Consider the following 23,307-nt stretch of genomic DNA (forward strand, 5'->3'; position numbering starts at 1 on the left):
CATCCTCATTTTTTAATGTTTAAATTTAATATTTCAGCGCATCAAGTGCACTTTTCCTGTTCATTCAAGCAGAGCTGCAACTAATAAATTATTTTTTCTATTGATTGGTGGATTAATTATTTAGTGGGAAGTGATCAGAGCCCAGAGTGCAGCCAAAAAAAATCCAAAAGTATTGATTTATAGATCTGAGTGTCTTGATGATCTCAGTGGAGCTGCTGTTTGGTGAAGTCATTGGCTCCTGATCAGAATCCTCATCAGTTCCTGTTCAGTTATTGATCGATCGATCAGCTGACTGAGTGGCTGCTGTTGTTGCAGGTGGATTCTCCCATCAGTACTGGTGTGTGTGTGATCAGCTCGGCCTGCCGTACCGGGAGGAGGTGCAATGGGTCAGTACCGCATCCTCCTCCTCCTCCTCCTCCTCCTCCTCCTCCTCTTCTTCCTCTTCCTCTTCTTCCTCCTTCTCCTCCTCCTCTTCTTCTTCTTCCTTGTTTCTAGGTTCTTCTTCTTTCCATCTGGAGCTCCTGCTTCTGATTCCTCTGTTTCCTCTTGTTCCTCTTCTGCTGCTTCTTTTTTCTTTGCTGTATGTTTCTTTTTGTTTTGGTTCTTCTTCTTCTTCTCGTTCTTCTTCTTCTTCTTGCACCTTTGCTGTTTGTTCTTCTGGTTCCTCTGTTTCTTGTTCTGCCGCTGCAGGTTCTGTTTGTTTTTCTCCTGCGTCTGTTTTTTTTTTTTCAGTCTTTATAGTTTATTTGTGTTTATTCTGTTGCTTCTTTGATTTCCTCTCTTTCTTCTGTCCTCCTCTCTTGTTTCTCTTCTTCTTCTTCTTCTTCTTCTTCTTCTTCTGCTGAGTAACCTCTGTTCTCCTCTGTTCTCCTGCAGGATGTGGACACCATCTATCTGACCCAGGACACCAGAGAGCTCAACCTGCAGGACTTCGTCCACCTGGAGAACAGGTGCAACACACACACCTCACACACACCTCACACACCTCACACACCTCACATATATGGATATGACTGGATGTGGATGTGAAGGTGTGTGACGCCGTGTGTTTGATTCCCTGTGCGTGTGCAGGGATCTGGTGGCCATCATCTCGGTGTTGGAGTACAACCAGTGGTTCACCAAACTCTCCACCAAAGACTACAAACTGGTAAAACACTTTGCTGTGTGTCTGTAACGTGCTGTGATCCTCTGTGTGTCAGAGCAGGTGAGACAGCAGGTGAGACATCAGGTGAGACAGACAGGTGAGACGGCAGGTGAGGCGGCAGGTGAGGCGGCAGGTGAGACGGCAGGTGAGACAGACAGGTGAGACAGACAGGTGAGACGGCAGGTGAGACGGCAGGTGAGACGGCAGGTGAGACAGCAGGTGAGGCAGACAGGTGAGACAGACAGGTGAGACGGCAGGTGAGACAGACAGGTAAATGGCAGGTGAGACAGCAGGTGAGACAGACAGGTGAGACAGCAGGTGAGACGGCAGGTGAGACAGACAGGTGAGACAGACAGGTGAGACGGCAGGTGGGACGGCAGGTGAGACGGCAGGTGAGACAGAAAGGTGAGACAGACAGGTGAGACGGCAGGTGAGACAGACAGGTAAATGGCAGGTGAGACAGCAGGTGAGACAGACAGGTGAGACAGCAGGTGAGACGGCAGGTGAGACAGACAGGTGAGACAGACAGGTGAGACGGCAGGTGGGACGGCAGGTGAGACGGCAGGTGAGACAGAAAGGTGAGACAGACAGGTGAGACGGCAGGTGAGACAGACAGGTGAGACAGCAGGTGAGACAGACAGGTGAGACAGCAGGTGAGACAGACAGGTGAGACGGCAGGTGAGACAGACAGGTGAGACAGCAGGTGAGACGGCAGGTGAGACAGACAGGTGAGACAGACAGGTGAGACGGCAGGTGGGACGGCAGGTGAGACAGACAGGTGAGACGGCAGGTGAGACAGACAGGTGAGACGGCAGGTGAGACAGACAGGTGAGACGGCAGGTGAGACAGGCAGGTGAGATAGCAGGTGAGACAGACAGGTGAGACGGCAGGTGAGATGGCAGGTGAGACGGCAAGTGAGACAGCAGGTGAGACATCAAGTGAGGCAGCAGGTGAGACAGACATGTGAGACAACAGGTGAGACAGACAGGTAAATGGCAGGTGAGACAGCAGGTGAGACAGACAGGTGAGACGGCAGTTGAGACGGCAGGTGAGACAGACAGGTGAGACGGCAGGTGAGACGGCAGGTGAGACAGCAGGTGAGACAGACGTGAGACAGCAGGTGAGACAGACATGTGAGACGGCAGGTGAGACAGCAGGTGAGACAGCAGGTGAGACAGACAGGTGAGACAGACAGGTGAGACACTGCTTCACCAAAAAACAGTTATAATCATAATAAGGTTCCTTTTAGTATATTTTATTATCTCAGGTGTCATTAAAGTGAATTTTTTCTTCAGCAGATCAGTAGGATAAACTTGTGTCTTTAACCTGCTGAACACTGGGGTTGTTGTGATTGTGTGGAACAGCACCACCTGGTGGAGGTAAAGAGGAGCCACAGGGAGGCGGGGCCAGTCTCTGCTTCACTTCAGTAGGAACTTAATCAAACGCTGATTGGACGGTTGATGGTTATGATGCGTTTTTAAGCCCGCCGTCATTTCCAACAAGTCCTCCAACACAAATCATGTCTGCTGACGTTCACTAGCACCTGGAAATACCTGGTTAAGGTTCAGAAAGGGTCAGGGTCAAGGTCAGGAGAAGGTCAGGTTAAGATTACAAACTGTCTCAGAGATGTTAGCCAGGTAGTTTGTAGGGACGCACCTGAATCTGAATCATGAATAATGGCTCTCTGATGAATAACCTACTGTTTACTTACATTTTTCTTAAAGTTCAGCTGTGCATAATTCATATAATATCTTTGTAATCTGGGATTACCTGTGAGGGATGATGCTGCTTTGACTGTCATCACCATCCGAGCTTTTACTTTGAAGGAGCGGAAACTCAGATATCATATAACAAACTGCAGAGCGGACGGAAAAAACACACACAGAGCAAAAGATGAACAACACACAGATACAAACTACAGAGCTAAACAACAAAAACGAACTGGGCTCAGGAAATGTCCGCTGCCCAAAAGCATGCTGGGAAACGGAGACAGAGACCGCGATAGAGACAGAAATCACTATATTTATATTATTATAATATTATAATATTTACTAGATTTCTTGTAGAGTTTTAATCAGCAGGGATTTCACTCAGTTTATGTTTCTTTGTGGTTAAAAATCCAACAATAAAAAAAAGAATAAAAAAAAAAATCATGCCCACTTTGCTCCTCAATCCAAATCTGAGTTCTGTCACTCCAAAACAAACACAAATAGAAACTGTGGAGCCGCCATTTATTATTCATCTATTTATTATCATATTTATTTATTTATTTATTTATTTATTTATTCATCCATCTATCTATCTATCTATCTATCTATCTATCTATTTATTTATTTATTCATTCATTCATTCATTCATTTATTTATTCATTATTTGTTTGTCACATTAATGCCCTCAGTATAATATTAATGCCTAATATATGATTTTTTTTCCATGCTAATCTGTCTCTTTGAAAGCACCGTTTGCCTGCAGGTGTTCTCTGATTAAAAATTAAATTAAAAGTTCCGGCCTGACGGCGCCCTCTGCTGATTAGTTTGAGTTGTAGTTTTTTCATCGAAACATTAAAAATAGATTAAAAAGCAAAAATAAAAAAAAACAGCAAAATTAAATGAAAAATGGAAGAAAGGATGGATAAATAAATGAAAATAAAAAGGAGCCCGTCGCTGCGAGGGAAGCGGTGTGTGTGTGTGTGTGTGTGTGTGTGAAGGTTGTCAGGTGTGTGTGATCTGCTGCCTCTTATCGCTGAGTCATCCCGACTCGTTATTTACCCATCAGCCCTCTGCGGCCCGGCGTGCAGGGGATCGTGGGTAAACACAGAGGCAGCTGTGTGTGCTGCAGTAACGGAGGGTGAAGGTCACACACTGTCAGCTCACACACACACATTCATCACATCTGCAGAGTGTGTGTGTGTGTGTGTGTGTAAACTCACTGAGGCTGATACTGTCCACAAGGCGTTGTGTTGTTGAAAAATGAAATTTAAAAATAAATCAGTGATAGAAAATAGAAAATGATGATGAAATTTAAAAAAAAGAAAAAGAAAATCTATTAAAAAATTTTAAAAACTTTTGAAAAATTGAAATGAAAATAAAAATGTTGCTTTTTGAAAAATAAAACTGAACTAAAACTGCCTTGTCTACATATAAGAGACAAAATTAAAAATAAAATACTGCAGGTGAAATCCTTGTATTTATTTATTTATTATTTCTAGTATTATTATTCTTATCTCTATTTTTTGGGTTATTTTTATTTATTTTTTAAGTTTTAATTTAAATTTTTTGTCATTATTTTTTTTATTGCAAACATATTCCAAATGTCTGTTGACAAAACTCAGCATTTTTCTGTGGGGGAAAAAAGTAATAATGAAACTGAAAGTGGAGCTCGAAACTGAAACTGATGTAAAAGTTTATTAAAACCATCTGAAGCTGTGTGTGTGTGTGTGTGTGTGTGTGTGTGTGTGTGTGGTGTGTGTGTGTGTGTGTGTGCTGCAGGCCACAGACGTGTGTGAGCAGATCCTGCGGGTGGTGGCTCGCTCCAGCCGGCTGGAGGAGCTGCTGCTGGACAACGCCGGGCTCAAGAGGTCAGAGGTCAACAACACCGCAGACACAAACAACAAACAACAAACAAACAAACAAACAAACAAACAACATCGAGCAAGACGCACTGCTCCTTTCCTGCAGCACCTGAACGCAGCGTGTGCTCTGCTCTGTTAGGATGATGTCACTGTTTATTTTTTAAATATTATCCTCTTCTTCCTCTCCTCCTCTTCCTCTCCTCCTCTTCCTCTCCCTCTCCTCCTCTTCCTCTCCTCTTCCTCTCCCTCTCCTCCTCTTCCTCTCCTCTTCCTCTTCCTCACTCCTCTTCCTCTACTCCTCTTCCTCACTCCTCCTCTCCTCCTCCTCTTCCTCTCCTCCTCCTCCTCTTCCTCACTCCTCTTCCTCTCCTCTTCCTCACTCCTCCTCCACTTCCTCTCCTCCTCTTCCTCTCCTCACTCCTCTTCCTCTCCTCCTCTTCCTCACTCTTCCTCTTCCTCTCCTCCTCTTCCTCTCCTCCTCCACTTCCTCTCCTCCTCCTCTTCCTCTCTTCCTCCTCCTCTTCCTCTCCTCCTCCTCCTCTCCTCCTCCTCTTCCTCTCTTCCTCCTCCTCTTCCTCTCCTCCTCCTCTTCCTCTCTTCTTCCTCCTCTTCCTCTCTTCCTCCTCCTCTTCCTCAGTGACTTCGCTCAGAAACTGGCCGGTGCTCTGTCACACAACCCGGCGTCGACGCTGCACACACTCAACCTGGCCAACAACTCACTGGAGGACAAGGGTAACACACACACACACACACACACACACACACACACACACACACACACACTGGCTTAAGGCATTAAAGAAAATAAAAAACAGTTTGTAGATGTCTTGTTTATTTTGTTGGAGCGTATCCCAGCATGCACTGGGCTGAAGGCAGGACACACACACACACACACACACACACACTCTGTTCTCTGTGTGCAGGCGTGTCGGCTCTGAGCGCTCAGTTAGCCAAACTGCCCATGGGCCTGAAACACCTGAACCTGTCCAGGACGTCCATGTCTCCTAAAGGTGAGCAGGAGTTACAGATCAGCCACTGAAGTCTCTTATTTCATCATCTGTCAGCCAACCACAGGTTCCTTTTTATTCATCTTTACCAATATATTGATATATTGATATGTTGATATATTGATATATTGATATATTGATATGTTCATTACTGTGAATCCATGTGGAAATGTTTGAAATGCTGTTAAAGGGTTTGTGCCTCCTGTTCATGTCCAACTTTAACTATTAATAAACTGAAATTTGATATTTACCTTCTCCAATGTGAATTCCTGTTATCGAAAAAAAAAAAAAAAAACTACACCAGAAGTCATGTTTTTGTGTCCCTCAGGTGTGTCTTCACTACTGACACTGTGTGTGTGTGTGTGTGTGTGTGTGTGTGTGTGTGTGTGTGTGTGCAGGAGTGAACAGCCTGTGCCAGGCTCTGTGTGCCAACCCGGTGGTCTGCAGCACGCTGACCCACCTGGACCTGTCGGGGAACTCTCTGCGGGGCGACGACCTGCCGGTTCGCAGCTCCTCCCTCACACACACACACACACACACACACACACACGCGCGCGCACACACACACTCGGCCCTGTTCACTGCCGAGCTGCAGCCGTGTGTTTGGGCATCGTCGTGACAACAGGCCGCTCTGCACGGAGATGCTCAAACTGCAGCTGCTCAGAGGCTGAGGCTGCAGGCTTCCTGTTCGCTTTTTTGACCTGCATCTCATCTTCGTCTCTGTCCAGTTTTATATCGCTGCTCAGACTTTCCAAGATTATAATTGTAAAATTACCAGAAAAAAAACAAAACTGGATATTCTCTGAGATTAAGGTCGCAAATTTACGAAAAAAAATTACAAATTTATGAGAAAACAACTTGAAAATTCTGAAATTTTAAAGTCACAAATTTGAGAGAAAAAGCTCAGAAATTCTGAGATTTAGGTCATAAAATGATGTAATTATATGTTGCTAAATCTGATCTGTATAAGAAAAAAAAAAGTTTTTAGTCTAGTTTTGTGATTTTTTTTCCTCACAAATTTACAGCTGTAATCTTGGAAAAAATTTTTTATCTCTTTCATAAAAAACAGAGAAACCGAACACTGCACTCATTGAGCATCAGTCTCTGTTTGATCAGATGTTTGGTTTCTCCTGATCTCTCTCACTCCCACTCTGCACTTGATTCATGTTGCCTGTGTGTGTGTGTGTGTGTGTGTGTGTGTGTGTGTGTGTGTGTGTGTGTGTGTGTGTGTGTCTGCAGAACCTGCACAGCTTTCTGAGCCACCCAAACTGCCTGGAGACGCTGGACCTGTCCCACAGCGACTGCGCTCTGGACCAGGTAACAGCCACACACACACACACACACACACACACACACACACACTCAACTCTCAACACACCTTTTTTTTTGTTAGAGTTGAGTTGAATTTAAAGGAAATGTGCAGAAAGAGATTCTGGAGAATCAGAAATGAAACTGAGAGCTTCCTGTTGCCCGGCACGTTTGAGACGTAAAACCAGCGACGGATCAGAAACTAGTTTTGTGATTCTACAAGTGTAGCAGTGCAATATTACGATTTATTGTGATTTTTGTTTGCTTTTAGCACCAGATTACAGAGAAAAAAGTTGAATCATAAACCTCTCGAGGCTGCAAATCATGAATCTGAATTCCAAAGTTGCAATTTGATAGTGCGATTTATTGTGGTGTTTGTTTTATGAACTCTCCTCTAGTTTGTGTCTGTAAAGTTTCTTGAGGCTGTGATTCTCCTAGAGGTCACTAGAGGTCATTTTATAGAGCCGTGGAGAGAACCCGTTTTCATTCAGAGATCTGGAGGTCAGAGGTCAAGGGACCCCACTGGAAACGGCCAGTTGGAGTGATATTTAGTCGCTTCAGTAATTTTAAAAAAATCTATGAAAAAGAATGTAAAAAAAGAATCGTGACACTTAAGTGAAATTATTTTTTTTCCACCTTGATTTTAAAATCGCAGCTGCCTCTCAGTTTGGAAAATGAAGGACATGTGGACCTGCAGTCAGATATCATGTGGTTGAGTTTGGTTTTTCCTGCGTTGCCTGAACCCCACACAGCAGTTCTGACTTATTTCTGCCGCGCTGTGATCTGTTTTTTTTTTTCTCTCCTCGTTCTCCGTGTTACCTTTGAGGTTTTTGTTGTGTTTTCAGGTGTGTGCGTCTCTGCTGAGAGGCTCCCTGAAGCATCTGTCTGTCCTCAACATGTCCAAGACCGTTTTCTCCCACAGGTCAGTAAACACACCCCTCCTCACATCAACTGTGAAACAAACACATTATTTAACAAGATTCAACAGTATCCACAACAACAGTTTTATTACAGGTTAAAGTGAAAAGGCAATGGTCTTTCATTCTTTTGTCTAAAATCTGTAGTGAAGAAGTGGCTTTCATTTCATAATCTGTGTTTGCAGATTATCATAACATCAGAAAGTGAGATTTAAACGCCAAGTCAAACTTTATCTTTTTTTATTGGACGGGCGATAACGTGAGAGGTAAACTCTGAGGTGCAGGTCAGCAGGTTTGAAAACTCCTCCTTGTGTATTCTGAACCGAGCTAATGCTAATCTGTGTGGTGGCACGCCGCCCCCTACAGGAAAAGCAAGGAGGTGCCTCCGTCCTTCAAGCAGTTCTTCAGCAGCGTTCAGGCTCTCGGCTCCGTCAGCCTGTCAGGAACCAGGCTGCCGCTGGAGGCGCTCAAGTAAGACACCGACCACCGCACGCAACAGTCAGTCAGTCAGTCAGTCAGTCAGTCAATCAATCAATCAATCAATCAATCAATCAATCAATCAATCAGTCAGTCAATCAATCAATCAATCAGTGATCTGCTCAGTCTACTCCATAACACTGTGAGTTGCAGCTTGATGAGAGTCAGTTTACTGGATGTGTAAACTGTATTTGTTTGACTAATATCTGTGGTTTTTGCAGGCACGTTTCATTTAATAAAAAATTACATATATTCAGTTCAATTCAAAGGGAAAATCCAGCTAAAACTCTGAACCAGCAGTAAGTTTTACTGAGTGAATCAGAGTCTGCAGGTGTTTTCTGTGCCGTTTGGAGCAGAACAGGAAGACAAAGTCTGTGAGGAAGAACGTTAAAGGGACAGAAAAAATAAAAAGTTCACATTAAATCAGCCATGTGTCATGTGAAAACAGGATTTATTATTTTATTACTTTATTAGACTTTATCAGTCACACACACAGCATACATGCACATCACAAACACATGTAAACACAGAGCCAGCCCAATCTGCAGCAGCTGATTACTTACAGGTAATTTAATGAATAAAAACTCAATAAAGGGACATTACGCGCTGTGAGGTCACACCGTCGTGTTCGTGTCGGTCACAGCAGGACATCAGGCCGCTCAGGTGACTCGTGCTCTTATTTTGTGGATAAAAAAAAACAAAAAAAAACAGAAGACATCATGTCACACTGATAAACCGCCGAGTCAGAGTTAGACCGCTGAGTCAGGGTTAGACTGCCGAGTCAGGGTTAGACTGCCGAGTCAGGGATAGACTGCTGAGTCAGGGTTAGACTGCCGAGTCAGGAGTCAGGGTTAGACCTCGAAGTCAGGGTTAGACTGCTGTGTCAGGGTTAGACCGCCGAGTCAGGGTTAGACCGCCGAGTCAGGGTTAGACTGCCGAGTCAGGGTTAGACTGCCGAGTCAGGGTTAGACCTCGAAGTCAGGGTTAGACTGCTGTGTCAGGGTTAGACCGCCGAGTCAGGGTTAGACTGCCGAGTCAGGGTTAGACCGCCGAGTCAGGCTTAAACCGCCGAGTCAGGGTTAGACCGCCGAGTCAGGGTTAGACCGCCGAGTCAGGGTTAAATCACCGAGTCAGGGTTGGACCGCTGAGTGAGGGTTAGACTGCCGAGTCAGGGTTAAAGTGCTGAGTCATGGTGAAATGCCCTGCAGAGTCATGAGGTGTGTCTGTGTTTCAGGTCGCTGCTGTTGGGTCTCGGCTGCAACCCGAACCTCAGCGAGGTTTCTCTGGACCTGAGCAGCTGTGAGGTAACAGCACACTCACTCACCTGTCTCTCACCTTTCTCTCACCTGTCACTCACCTGGTGGCTGCAGGTCACTCACCTGGCAGCTTTATATCACTCACCTGTCACTCACCTGGTGGCAGTAGCGGTTTTAGGCACGGGCGAAGCGGGCAGCCGCCCAGGGCGGCATATTTTCATGTCACATGGGGGGCGGCATGAGCGCAAAAAAAAAAAAAAAAAAATCATCCTCGCTGCAAAGCAGTTTTCTATTACCGTATTCATCTGAATATAAGACAATATTTTTTCCATTGAAAATGCCCTGAAAAAACGCCCTCGTCTAATATTGGGGTCTAAGCAAATACACATGTATTGTGCTTGCATATAAACCAGTAGGTAGGCTCGCCTGATGCCGCAATTACCGGCGAATGGCCGCATTGCGCAGTCAATAATCAACCATGTTGTCTGTGTCACTGTCCGTTGTGCTGCTGCAGCCGCGTATGAACAAAAGTTGATTTATAATGAGAGGATGGCAGTCTGTGTGCGCCGCTCACCTGTCAGATCCGGCAGACCTGACCGGGTGGGCGCGGCACCTGTAAGCATCAAGCCGGTGCCGCGGCCGGCCCGCCTGATGCTGACCGGTGGCTTTTTTTATGCAAACAAGATTTTGTCCATATAAAAAGTATTTTTCCAAAAAAGGTATTTGTGCAGGTGTTGGTGCCCCTGCTCTGGGAGGGGCGCGTCTAGCCGCCAGAGGGGCACCGGTAGCGGCCGTTATCGCCTGGAAGTTCTTGCTCCGCGCGCGCACGCACGCACACACAGCTAGAACAGAAGGGCACAAGGCAGTAATTTCGCCCAGGGCGGCAACATGGGCAGAACCACCACTGCCTGGTGGCTGCATGTCACTCACCTGTCACTCACCTGGCAGCTTTATATCACTCACCTGGCACTCACCTGGCACTCACCTGAAATAAAAAAAGAAAAAGTCACTGTCTTCACGGTTTCTCTGTATTTCAGATGAGACAGGTTAGCTTGATGCTAACGGTTAGCATGACGCTAACCGTTAGCATCACAGTATCTAAAGCTGTAAACAGCCAGAAAGGCCTGTAAGTAGCTTGTTAGCAAACACAAACTATTTACAGGCTGTAACGTTAGCTAGCGTTAGCTCGCGTGACCTTCAGCTGTGTGTAGCTGTTTACAGGTCACGCTGGCTACCTGAGGCTAACGGTTAGCTTGTTAGCTTGCTGTGTGGTGTGAACTCTGTTTTTAATACATCAAGCTAACGTTATATTTTTTCAGTTCATGTCAGTTACAGTTTGACCGTCCAAACCACCCGACCTGCAACGCAGCAGACGGGTTATTAAAATATGTTTTAGTGGGTTAGGGAGCCTGTAACCCTGTGTGTGTGTGTGTGTGTCTGTGTGTGTGTCTGTGTGTGTGTGTGTGTGTGTGTGTGTGTGTGTGTGTGTGTGTGTGTGTCTGTGTCTGTGTCTGTGTGTGTGTGTGTGTGTGTGTGTGTGTGTGTGTGTGTGTGTGTGCAGCTGCGCTCGGCGGGCTCTCAGATCCTGGAGGGCTGCATCGCCGAGATCCCCAACATCTCCAGTCTGGACATCTCCGACAACGGTGGGACATTTCACCGCCTGATGTGCTCATTCCTCACTCTGAAAACACCTTATTTATTACACATTATTACCTGCAAGTACATTTAATGAATGAAGGAAAACAGAGTAAATAAGACCCGGACAGAGCACCAGGTTATAGCAGCTGTTCCATGAAAAAAAAAAAACTCTGAATTTACAATAATTGTAAAATTACCAGAAAAAAAACTCAGATTTTTTCTGAGATTAAAGTCGCAAATTTACAAAAAAAAACCTCACAAATTTATGAGAAAACAACTTGAAAATTCTGAGATTATAACGTCACAAATCTGAGAGAAAAAGCTCAGAAATTCAGTTTATGTAATTATATGTTGCTAAATCTGACAGTATAAGAAAAAAAAAAACATTTTTCTAAGTTTTAGTCTCGTAAATTAGATTTTTTTTTTCTCACAAATTTACAGCTGTAATCTTGGAAATTCTGAGTTTTTTTTTTTTTTTTTTTTTTTTTAAATCTCCTTCATAAAAAAAAAAAAAACAGAAAAAACAAACACTGCACTCACTGAACTTCAGTCTCTGTGGTTTGATCACATGTTTGGTTTCTCCTGATCTCTCTCACTTCCAATGTGTGTGTGTGTGTGTGTGTGTGTGTGTGTGTGTGTGTGTGTGTGTGTGTGTGTGTGTGTGTGTGTGTGTGTGTGGCTCAGGCCTGGACATGGACCTGACCACGCTGCTGGTGTGGCTCGCCAAGAACCGCTCCATCCGACACCTGTCGCTGGGCAAGAACTTCAACAACATCAAGTCCAAGTGGGTCCGACACACACACACACACACACACACACACACACACACACACACACACACACATCTGCCCGCTCAGCACTAAGAATCGTTTGATCTGATTGGCTCAACGTCTTCCGTCGCTCTTCTTCTTCTACTCTTTTTGTTGTTGTGGCTGCAGGAACGTGTCGCAGGTGCTGGACAACCTGGTGCACATGATCCAGGAGGAAGAGTCGGTGAGTCTCCTCCTCTTCCTCCTTCCCCTCCTCCTCCTCCTTTGCTCTTCATCAGTTAAAACATAAAAACACATGGGATCTCTGTGGACTGTGTGTGTGTGTGTGTGTGTGTGTGTGTGTGTGTGTCAGGTGGACACTCCTGCTACCTTCAGATTTACGGCTGATATCCTGAGAAAAAAATTAGGAGAAAAAACTCACAAATTTAGGAGAAAAATACTCAAAAAATCTGAGATTACTAAATCACAAATCACAGAGTGAGATTAAAGTGGTAAATTAATGAGGAAAAACATACACATTTATGAGAAAAACACTCATAATAAATAAAATAAAAAACAATAAAGTATAAATGTTAATTCTTCTTCCTCTTATTATTTTTTTCTTTTTTCTCTTTTTCATTTATTTAGATCAAGGAACCACATCGCTTCACTTTGCTGAATCTGTTTCTTGCTTCTTGGTTTCTTAACCAAAAAAAAAAAACAATGTAAATAAAATTCCAATTTTCATGTTTTTTCTCTTGAATTTGTGAGTTTGTTTTTCTCATAAATTTATGACTTTCATCTTGGAAATTCTGCTTTTTTTCAGCAAAGTGAAGTGATGTGGTTCCATGACAAAAAAAAAGAAAAATAAAAAAGAATTAACATTTATTCTTTTTTCTTTTTTCTTTTATTTATTATGGGTGTTTTTCTCATAAATTGGTGTTTTTTCTCAAAAAAGTAAAAGAAAAACAATTTTTCCAAGTTTTTTTCCTCATAAATATGTGAGTTCCCGTAAATTTATCACTGTAATCTCAGAGAATATCCAAGTTTTTTCTCATAAATTTTCAACTTTAACCTCAGATTTTCTGCGGGTTTTTTCTCAGAATACCCTCCCCTCTCCCCCGGCTCTGTAATTTTATTTTTCCTCCCCTTTAGACACGTTAAACACAGACTGGTGTCAGAGTGACCCGACAGGAGGGTTCTCTTTAGTCTGGATTAAGTCAGCCTGTGTGTTAATCTGAGTGTTTTGTGCGTGTGCAGCCGCTGACCTCCCTGTCGCTGGCCGACTCGCGGCTCAAGGCCGAGCTGTCCATCGTGCTGAACGCTCTGGGCAGCAACACATCGCTCACCCGGCTCGACATCAGCGGCAACGCCATGGGAGACATGGGGGCCAAGATGCTGGCCAAGGCCCTGCAGATCAACACCAAGCTGCGGTCAGAGGCTCTTATTGTGAAACATCACAGCCCCTGCTGCCTCTCCTCAGCTCCTCTTTTATTTTAGGAAAGCAGCTTGTTGGGATTTTTTTTTTTTTTTTTGCTGTTATCTGATATTTTCCACCTCTTTCTGCTTTTGGCTTTGTTCTTTTGTTGTTGTTGTTGTTGTCCTGTTTATTTTATTTTTTTTTCCTTTTTTTCTTCATTTTTCTCCTGTTGTGTTCCGTCCTGATGTGTCTGATTATTCTGTGACTCCCCTCCGTCCCACCGTTCAACTTCATGTTTGGTGTTGTTTTACACTTGTATCATTGCACAAATAAAAAAAAAAAAAAAAAAAAAAAAAAAAAGTGAAACAGAAAAGAAAGAAAATAATAATGAATAAATAATAAAATAAGAATACAGATAACATTTTTTAAAAAGGAGAGAGAACATCAAGTCTCTCCTGTAGTGGAATTAACATTTAATAATGCCTGCTCTTATTGTGAAGGCCCACTGGCAGATGCAGATATGAAATGCGATGCTTTTCAAAATGTTCACTCTCACCGGGCAAAAGAAGAAAACTAATTCAGCTGAGCTTATGGAAAAGATGCCATATTTATTTTTATAGAACATTTTCTTTCATGCAGAGCTGTGAGATTCATCCTGCTGAAACAGACGAGCAGCACTAATTTGACTTTTTTCACATGTCGGCTCGTCATATTGGCAGAATATTTTCATTTAAGCCAGTGCCAATATTTTATTTTGAAGCCGTTATCGGTGACAGGAAGACTTCCTGACGACCAGTGGCTCTGGATGCTGTTGATGCAGCCGCTGTACACATTATTATATTATGTACATATTATTATATTATCATATTTGCCTGCGTATGTGTAATGTGCTGCTGTGTGTCTGCAGGACGGTGGTGTGGGACAGGAACAGCGTCAGCCCTCAGGGTCTGCAGGACGTCGCCGCTGCTCTGGAAAAGTACGGCAACAAAAACAAACCTGTGTGTGTGTGTGTGTGTCGTGGAAACACGTCGCTCTGTCAGAGTCTGTGTGTTGAGTCTGTGTGTTAACCAGAGACATGGTTTAAATCAACATCACAGCAGCGCTAAGGATTGTTTAAAATATGAATCTACATCACGAGAAGACTCATACGAGCTAAATCATGTTCAGGAATCAAACTCGTGTTTTTGATTTGGCTTAAAATGTGTTATGCCTATTTTTTTTTCAAATTTTAAGTAACACTTGTCTTGTTATCATCAGTTCAGACAGCAGAACTGTGTAATATCCCCAATATCATAATCTCACAAACTCCAAATCACTCAGAACAGGGCAGCACGACGAGGTGTTGAGTGGATGCATGGGGCTTTGTCATGGATGAGGGTTGATCAAACACTGGCATGTAGTCTGGTGACATTTTTGTTTAATGTTTATTATTGTGGAAAACCCAATAATTTACTGTTAAAGCTACAACCAACAAATACTAGACATGGCTGTGCCACTAGACAAGTCATGGGTGTTCACTTGACTCTGCCTCTACCTAGAACAAATGCACTGAAGAGAACTGTAATATATAGAGCAGTAACATATTGGAATAAGCTCCCTACAAATGTAATCATGATAGATAATAAATGGAGATTAAAAGAAGAAATGAAATGAGAAGAAATGATGAAAGAAATTAAAAGAAGCCATAATTAGCAGAAATTTTAAGTTTACTTAGCAAGTTGGCCACCAAAGTGTCGCTGTAATGCATCGAATGAATTGACTTTTTTTAATGTTTAATTATTCAATGTAATTGTATTTTCTTTTTTAAGTATTTTTGTTTACTTGTAGTATTTATGTAAAGTTCGATGTTTCATTTTAATTTGGACCCCAGGAGGAATAGTCTTCACCTCGGTGGAGACTAATGGGGATGCTAATAAACCCCTAAACTCCTAAACTCATAATATCCCCCAAATCTCCAGATCATCACCATGTGAGTCAGATTAGAAGTGATAATATTGAATTATCAGAATCAGCATCAGAAACACTCGACTGGCTTTCCGAGGGGAAACGTCAGACTTAAAGTATCAAACTCACAGATATCGCTTATGAAGATTAATCCGATTTCCAGCCACCAAATGTTTTTTTTTTTTTTTCTCTCTGTTATTTTTGGGGGGAGAAGCTCGAGCTCTTTCCCCTCCTGTGTTCTCGTCATCTCATCATGGCTGCCGGTCGTCTGTGTGTCAGAGAAGTAACTTGAGTTCTTGTCTCGGTCAGGAACCACACCATCCGCTTCATGCCCGTCCCCATCATGGACGCCGCCCAGGCTCTGAAGGCCAGCCCGGAGAAGACGGAGGACGCCCTGCTGAAGGTCGCCGTCCTCTTCCTCTCAGCGCTTTAACTCCACTCTGGAGGCTAAAGTCTGGAAAATATATTTGGTGGCTGTCAGGTGTTTTGGAGCCCTGCTTCCTAAAAATGATCTTCCTGTACAAATGAACTGCTTTCTCTGTCAAGTTTCAAGGGGAACTTTTTTTTTTGTGGATTTTATGGATTCATTTTGTTTCCATCAGGTGTTTTTTTCCTACAGAAGACAAACAGAAATACAATTCAGTCACCCAAAAGCTACACAAGCCAAGACAAACAGAGAAAAAAAAAGATTTCTAATCTCTCCTAAACCAAGTTACCAATCTAATCCAGCTTTATTGAAGAGTGTCTCTCAAACAGAACCAATAATCTCATCGTTTTGCTGCCGTAAACATCCAAGTTATTTCATCTCAGTGCTCTCACTCAGACATGAGGTCGTGATGCAGCACCGACAGTAACGAGAGACGATCACAGTCTCAAAAGAAAAAGAAAAGGAAAACTTCATCCTTCTTCTTCAGTGACTTTAAAAATGTTTCAACAGGCGCCAGAGTTTTTATTTTGACTTATTATTTTTCCAGCTGGATGGAGAGAGATCCAGCTGATGTTCATAAATAATGACACAAATATGTTTTTTACTCTTTGAAGATATTCTGCTGAAGCTGTGTAAATGTGTAAATGTGTGTGTGTGTGTGTGTGTGTGTGTGTCAGATGGAGCAGTACCTGCTGAGGAACCATGAGACCAGGAAGTATCTGCAGGAGCAGGCGTACAGGCTGCAGCAGGGCATCGTGACCAGCACCACGCAGCAGGTACACACACACACACACACACACACACGTCTGATCACTCCCCATCACACTGCAGCTTTCAGTGGCGATCATTCACAATCAATCAGTCAATCAAAAGGAATAATCCATAGATTAAGATTCAAGATTTTGATTTGTCACATGCATGAATGTACAAACAGCAGCAGTGAAATGTGAGGGCAACAACTCCAGCACTGTGCAAGTAAAATAAGATAAAAATAAAAATAAAAATAAAATGGAAAAGTATATATACACTCCTATATGCAATTATAAACATAAGTGTGTTGTAATATAATAAATAGGAAACAGGAAAAAAGAACATGAAATAAAAAAATGAATGGATGAATGGGAAATGAATGGGATGTATTTACAGGAGGTTGTAGTGTAACAATTGCAGTCTTACTGTCTGACCCTGTGTGACCTCTGACCCTGTGTGACCTCTGACCCTGTGTGACCTCTGACCCTGTGTGACCTCTGCTGCCCGTCCTCAGATGATGGACCAGATCTGCGTGAAGGTGCAGGACCACCTGAACTCTCTGAGGTTCTCGGAGACGGACTCGGTGCAGGAGGACATGAGGACGGCCGAGAACCTGATGAAGGACGCCAGGAACTCCAAGACGGTGAGACTCGGACGCTCTGAGCTGTCTGACCGCAGGCCGGGCCGATCCGGGCCGATCCGGGCCGATCTGGGCCGATCCGGGCCAATCCGGTCTGATCCGGGCGGACGTCCCGTGTTTAAAGGCGTCTGAACGCACTTCCAGAAGCATCTTCCAAACCCGCTGAGAAACATGGAGAAAAGGCAGTGAGCAAGAAATGAGAAAAATTAGTCAGAGGCTACAAGTCAATGACCTGTAAAAAAAAATAAATAAATAAATAAATAAAGGAAAACAGAGAAAGAAATAAAATGACCTGAAAACTATAATGGAAAAAAAATTATAGAAAATTATTAGAAAATGAAAAAAATAATTTCTGTCCACTATTATAATAAAAAAATTGTAACAATAATAATTATAATAATATATTTAAATGTATAATATAAATATATAATATATTTAAAATTATGTTACAGTAAAAAATATTTTCTTTTTTTTTTTTTTTGCTAATTTTCAGGACATTTTCTTGTAACTTTTCTTGCTCATTTATTATCATTTTTTTGTTAAGTTACCCACTGCCTTTTCCTCGGGTGTTTGATATTAATTGGGTTTGCTCAGGTTTCAGAGAGTTCAGTCATGTGTGATCTGTGTGATCTGTGACCTCTGTCGGCCTCTGCTGGTCACCAGGAGGAACTGCAATACTCAACAAGCTGTAGGTTAGTCAGTGAGATCCAACAAACACAGGAAGCAAAGAGATGATTTGCCAGCATTATAAATACTTTAGTAATAATAATAATAACAATAATAATAATGATAATAATAATAATAATAAAACTGCCTGGTCATTTTTGGGTCAGTTTTTGTTCCTCAGCAGAGTTTGGGGTCAGGAAGTCAGACGTCTCAGACAGCAGGCCAGGTAACCCTGATCACCGCCTGTGGACGTGACGGGGCAGCAAAAACATCTGAAATATGGCCCCTCTGACTGTCTCAGAAATAGATCTCTAAACGTCACGTCGTCCAGATGAACTTCATGTCACCGTCCGCCCGCTGAATCACATCCCGGCTCCCGCGGCTTCCTCTTTGTCCTCCTCTGATTCCTCTAATTTCGTCTTGTTCGCTGTTATTTTTATTTCTTTTCCAGCCTCCTAACATCACACTGTGGACTCTGCCTGTTAATGTAACCATGGCTCTCTCTTTCTCTCTCTCTCTCTCTCTCTCTCCTGCTGTCTCCACACCTCGCTCACCCCCTCAGCTGCTGCCCAACCTGTACCACCTGAGCAGCGGGGGGAGCCGGGGCCCGTGCGTCGGGGCCATCCAGGACAAACTGGAGTCCATGGCAGGGGAGGTGGCCCGGGTCATGGACGAGCAGCTGCAGGTACCGAGGCGCTGGGATTTCACCCCGCAGTCCGCTGCAAATTACCGATCAGGTCATAACACACACTCTCAGAAAATAAAGCACCTTCAGGGGTCCAGCGGCTCGTCACTGCGGCAGGACCCTCTGAGGAGGTGGTTCAGTAATTCAATTCAATTCTAGACACACAAGGTAGACAGTCACATAAAATCAGTATTAAATAAGTAAATAATTAAAAAAAAAATTTAAAAAGTGCATACTTGAATAAAATGGGACCTAAAGATGATGCTACCTGTGAGATGGCAGAGGGTATGAAGGAGAATTTGTATCTTTTAGTTTTGGCTGATGGTTGTCTGAGGCGGGAACCAGTCATTTTATGAAAAACCTCGGACAAATTACAAGAGAAGCAAACTCAACTGAGTGAGCGCATATCAAATCAGATAATGTGTGATATGCATGTGTAAACAGAATAATTCAAAGAACTTGTCATTGACTTTTTTTCTTGTCTTTGTGTGTGTAATCAACTTGTGAATTTTTATAGTGATATCTGAAAGTCAAATGTTGAAGCCCTTTCCCCTGTGTGGTAAAAACAGTGTTTTTTGGTGTTATATGGTCATATAGAGGTGATTTTCAAAACTTTCCACCAATGGGATTTCTTGGGACTTTTTTTCCCCTCACTCAGGACAAACTGAGGATACAAAACCAGTTGAGTTTGCTTCTCTTGCAGTTTGTCCTAGGTTGACCCCAATTTCGGCCTAAAATGACTGGACTAAGAGGGCAATAATAATGTTATCATGTTCCCTCTGACCAGTACAAAAAAAAAAAACTGTGAAGAGGTCCAGTCCAGCTCCATCAGTGTCTGAAACAACAACCTGATAGCTGGTTGACTTTTACTTTCTTTTTCTTTCTCCTCCTTCTGTCTTCCAGTTGTGTTGCTGTTTCAACCATCTTCTTGGTTTTTGTCCGGCAGCAGAAACTCGCCTGACACCTTGACGTTGGTGTGGTTGTCGGCTGTAGTTGTTGTTGTTGTTGTTGAAAGCTGAAGCTGTAACCCCGCCCCCCTGCCTTGCTCAGGTGTTGCTGGCGTCCATGGTGTCGGCCGCAGAGTCTCTGTGTCCTCACGTGATGAAGAGGAGCAGCGGCCTTCGTCAGGAGCTGCTGCAGGCCAGCGCCGGCAGGATGAGCGTCCCCCGCAGCTTCATCACCGCCACGCTGCTGGAGCAGAGCGGCGTCGACATCATCAACAAGATCAGGTGTGACGCCGCCCGTGTGTGTGTGTGTGTGTGTGTGTGTGTGTGTGTGTGAGACCACATCAGTCCAGTCATTCCAGCTGTTTGAGAGTCAGTTTTTTTCTCTGTGCTGTGTGTTCTGCAGCGAGGTGAAGCTCAGCATGGCCTCGTTTCTGTCCGATCGCATCGTGGACGAAATCCTGGAGTCTCTGTCCAGATCACAGCACACTCTGGTCGGTGTTTCTGCTTCTTTACTCTTTTTTCTGTATTTTTTTTTTTTTTTTTTTTTTTAGCAATTCTGCTTTTTTATCTTGTTTGAAGAAAAATATTTGAACACTGAAGTTTTTTTTTTGCACTTCTATCATGCAGTTTATTCACTCTGGAAGTCCAAAGTGAGTTAGGAAAAAAGCATCTGTGTTCAGTGAGACTTCAGCTGGTTAAATAAATGTTAAATCAAATTAAAAGGTTATAGGTCACAATAAAGGTGGAAAAAGTTTGAACGGTATTCATCCTGGTCTCTTTTTTTTTTTTTTTTACATCACAACATTTTAACAGTGGTGTGTAGACTTTTTACGTCCACTGTTTCCTGTGTCTGCAGGCGGAGCATCTGATCAGGAAGGGCCAGCCGCTGCTGCGTCAGGAGCCCCAGATGGAGGCCGAGGTCCTGGACGAGACGGTGCTGCAGCCCGAGAGCCAGAACCAGAACCAGGAGCAGGACCAGGAGCAGGAGCTGGACCAGGATCTGGACCGCAGGCTGCAGGACATGGACGCCTGCGTGGTAGGAAAACAGGAAACACACTTCAGCAGAAACACACTGCAAAAACTCCAAATCTTACAAAGAATATTTGTCTTATTTCAAGTCAAAATGTCTTATTTCCAGTCAAAATATCTCATTACACTTAAAATAAGACATGATCACCACAGAAGTAACTTGTTTTTAGACAATTTTCACTTGTTTCAAACTAATTTTCACTTGTTTCAAGTGAATTTTCAGTTTTTCCACTGGCAAATTTTGCCAATGAAACAAGCAAATTTTCACTTGTTTCAAGCAAATCTTCACTTGAAACAAGTGAAAATCGGGACGACTGCTTTCACAAGACATTTACAAACTAGATTTTTGATAAACAGTCACTCATGATTTGGATGTTATGACCAAGCAGCTAGAGACAAATGCTCCATTTTTTTCCTAACAGCCAGTTGACATCCACATCTGGTGCTGGTCCAAGTTATGATGCAGGAAATATGGTTTCAACACACCAGCTGGATTTGTTTCTCTCGACAAACATAAATATAAAATGCGTGCACACACTTTCACGTGCAGCTGGAAGCCAAAAATGTGATCATAACAGGGCAGTTAGACACATTTCAGGTTTTGTGTATCACGGAGCTGAAGTGCATATGTACACGTTAGAGCCGGCAGCCAATCACAGCACATCAAACTGCAGAGTATTATTATATATTATTATAATGTTGAAGCTCCATCACTCTGACACTGAGGGAAATATTCAAAGAAAGACGCCACTGTTTTATGGCTGCAGAATCACATCAGATAGAAAAGATCTGCATGTCCTGTGCTTCATTTTAGACTCATTTCCCTGAAGTTTAGAAGCTCATGATTGGGTTCTCCTCTAGAATTTCAAAATAAAGCTCTGTGAGTTGGATCAAAGCTTGACGAGATGATGACCACAGAGCTGAAGAGGTTAAGAGGAACTTCAAGTGTAGGGCGTAAAACCTTCGCCTTTGAGAATCAGGACGAGTCCATGTGCAAATAAATAAGATAAAGCCAAAATCAAAGCGATCTGTCTGTCGTGTCTCGGCTCTCCAGATGACTCCCAAATCCAAGAGGAAGAGCATTTTGGTGCGGATGCTGCGGCCGGTTTCTGTGGCGTTCGGTGAGTGACACAGAGAACTTATATTTTATATTTTCTTATTCATTCATATAATAAATTAATTTATCATCATTTCAGACGGCATCAGAAATCATTTAATTGATTAGAGTGGCCTGTCATTGAGTCATAACCACAGAAACTAAATGAGTTTTAATTTGAATTCTATGGTCATTATCAGCCAAAATTATTCCACTTCTCTTGCAAAAAACATCCACGGTTACAGATCCGTTTTTTTTTCTTTTCAAACAAAGTCTAAATGTGTTGAAACAAGGCAGAATGAGGCAGATTCGGGAAACAAGTTCATTAAAGTTGGAAACGGGTGGAATCTGGACCAGGTTTTCTAGAATTTCTGACTTTCCAGTGGGCCTTGAATGCAGCAGGAAGGCCACTTTTTGTTCATGTGACAGTGAAGCTCTCGTCCTGACTGCTGCTGCCTGTCTGCCTGTCTGCCTGTCTGTCTGTCTGCCTGCCTGTCTGCCTGCCTGTCTGTCTGTCTGCCTGTCTGTCTGTCTGCCTGTCTGTCTGCCTGTCTGTCTGTCTGTCTGCCTGCCTGTCTGTCTGTCTGCCTGCCTGTCTGTCTGTCTGCCTGTCTGTCTGTCTGTCTGTCTGTCTGTCTGCCTGTCTGTCTGTCTGTCTGCCTGCCTGTCTGTCTGCCTGCCTGTCTGTCTCTCTGCCTGTCTGTCTGCCTGTCTGTCTGTCTGTCTGTCTGTCTGCCTGTCTGTCTGTCTGTCTGCCTGCCTGTCTGTCTGCCTGCCTGTCTGTCTGTCTGCCTGTCTGTCTGTCTGTCTGTGGAGCAGAGATGGAGTTTGACCTGGACAAAGCGCTGGAGGAGGTGCCCATCCATGTGGAGGACCCGCCTCCTCCCCCTCCTCCTGCACAGCCATTGGACAGGATGTCGGCGTATCTCGGCGACCTGCCGCCTCCCCCTTCCCCGCTGGAGCTGCCCACCGCCGAGACCGCCAGGCTGGAGCATCACACCAAGCTCCGCCCCAAACCCAGGAAGAGGACCAGACCCAGCCGAGCACCTGTAGGTGCCACACCCGCCTGACCTTTGACCTCCTGCCTCCTGTTGTCGTTCACGTTAAAGATGACGTGTGTGTGTGTGTGTCTCACTTTCTGCTCTTTCTCGCCGGCGGCTTCGCAGCGGCGGGCGGACGCCGTCTCGGTGCCGCAGGAGGCGGAGCAGAACGGCATCATGGGAAAGCTGGACGAGGGCCTGGATGAGTTCTTTTCCAAGAAAGTCATTAAACTCAGTTTCAAGTGAGAGTCTGCCTTCACACACACACACACACACACAAACACACACACACAGAGAACATCCTGTATAGCTCACGCTTCCACAGGTAAAAATGAATAAACGATCTGACACTTTTCCATAAAAGCTGGCATTCAACCTTTCATTTATTTTTTTGATTTATGGGTGAGTTTGTGTAATTTCTGTGTACATTTTGTTTAATTTAAGCAATAAATCTTTGTGATATTGTCAAATCTATTTAGTGAAAGAATGAAGTATAATTAATTTGTTGTACAATTTATTCTATTATATATCTCTTACATGAATACTGCTGCTACTAGTATTTTTCCATCGTATTTTATTGTCTATCTGTGTTTATA

General features: G+C 43.6%; 1 protein-coding gene across 3 annotated transcripts in view; it reads left to right on the forward strand.

Annotated features, from left to right (window-relative positions):
* carmil1 (capping protein regulator and myosin 1 linker 1) overlaps positions 1-23,307 on the forward strand; it is a 74,255-nt gene that overhangs the window by 29,186 nt on the left and 21,762 nt on the right. For all 3 annotated transcript variants that reach the window (XR_003928951.1, XM_030063673.1, XM_030063674.1), the window contains exons 7-32: positions 316-386; positions 877-950; positions 1,072-1,147; positions 4,633-4,721; positions 5,353-5,447; positions 5,639-5,725; positions 6,121-6,224; positions 6,962-7,039; positions 7,876-7,952; positions 8,314-8,418; positions 9,659-9,728; positions 11,242-11,323; positions 12,003-12,102; positions 12,257-12,311; positions 13,328-13,500; positions 14,395-14,463; positions 15,741-15,834; positions 16,536-16,634; positions 17,123-17,251; positions 18,477-18,599; positions 19,650-19,828; positions 19,950-20,037; positions 20,403-20,582; positions 21,630-21,696; positions 22,491-22,720; positions 22,838-22,953. Coding sequence is in view for 2 of the 3 variants with exons in the window: in XM_030063673.1 (XP_029919533.1) it covers positions 316-386; positions 877-950; positions 1,072-1,147; positions 4,633-4,721; positions 5,353-5,447; positions 5,639-5,725; positions 6,121-6,224; positions 6,962-7,039; positions 7,876-7,952; positions 8,314-8,418; positions 9,659-9,728; positions 11,242-11,323; positions 12,003-12,102; positions 12,257-12,311; positions 13,328-13,500; positions 14,395-14,463; positions 15,741-15,834; positions 16,536-16,634; positions 17,123-17,251; positions 18,477-18,599; positions 19,650-19,828; positions 19,950-20,037; positions 20,403-20,582; positions 21,630-21,696; positions 22,491-22,720; positions 22,838-22,953 (2,710 nt within the window). In the remaining variant the exon portion in view is untranslated. The remainder of the gene's footprint in view (positions 1-315; positions 387-876; positions 951-1,071; positions 1,148-4,632; positions 4,722-5,352; positions 5,448-5,638; positions 5,726-6,120; positions 6,225-6,961; positions 7,040-7,875; positions 7,953-8,313; positions 8,419-9,658; positions 9,729-11,241; positions 11,324-12,002; positions 12,103-12,256; positions 12,312-13,327; positions 13,501-14,394; positions 14,464-15,740; positions 15,835-16,535; positions 16,635-17,122; positions 17,252-18,476; positions 18,600-19,649; positions 19,829-19,949; positions 20,038-20,402; positions 20,583-21,629; positions 21,697-22,490; positions 22,721-22,837; positions 22,954-23,307) is intronic.

The sequence above is a fragment of the Myripristis murdjan genome, chromosome 11, assembly GCF_902150065.1.
Source record: "Myripristis murdjan chromosome 11, fMyrMur1.1, whole genome shotgun sequence".
Classification (NCBI taxonomy): Eukaryota; Metazoa; Chordata; class Actinopteri; order Holocentriformes; family Holocentridae; genus Myripristis; species Myripristis murdjan.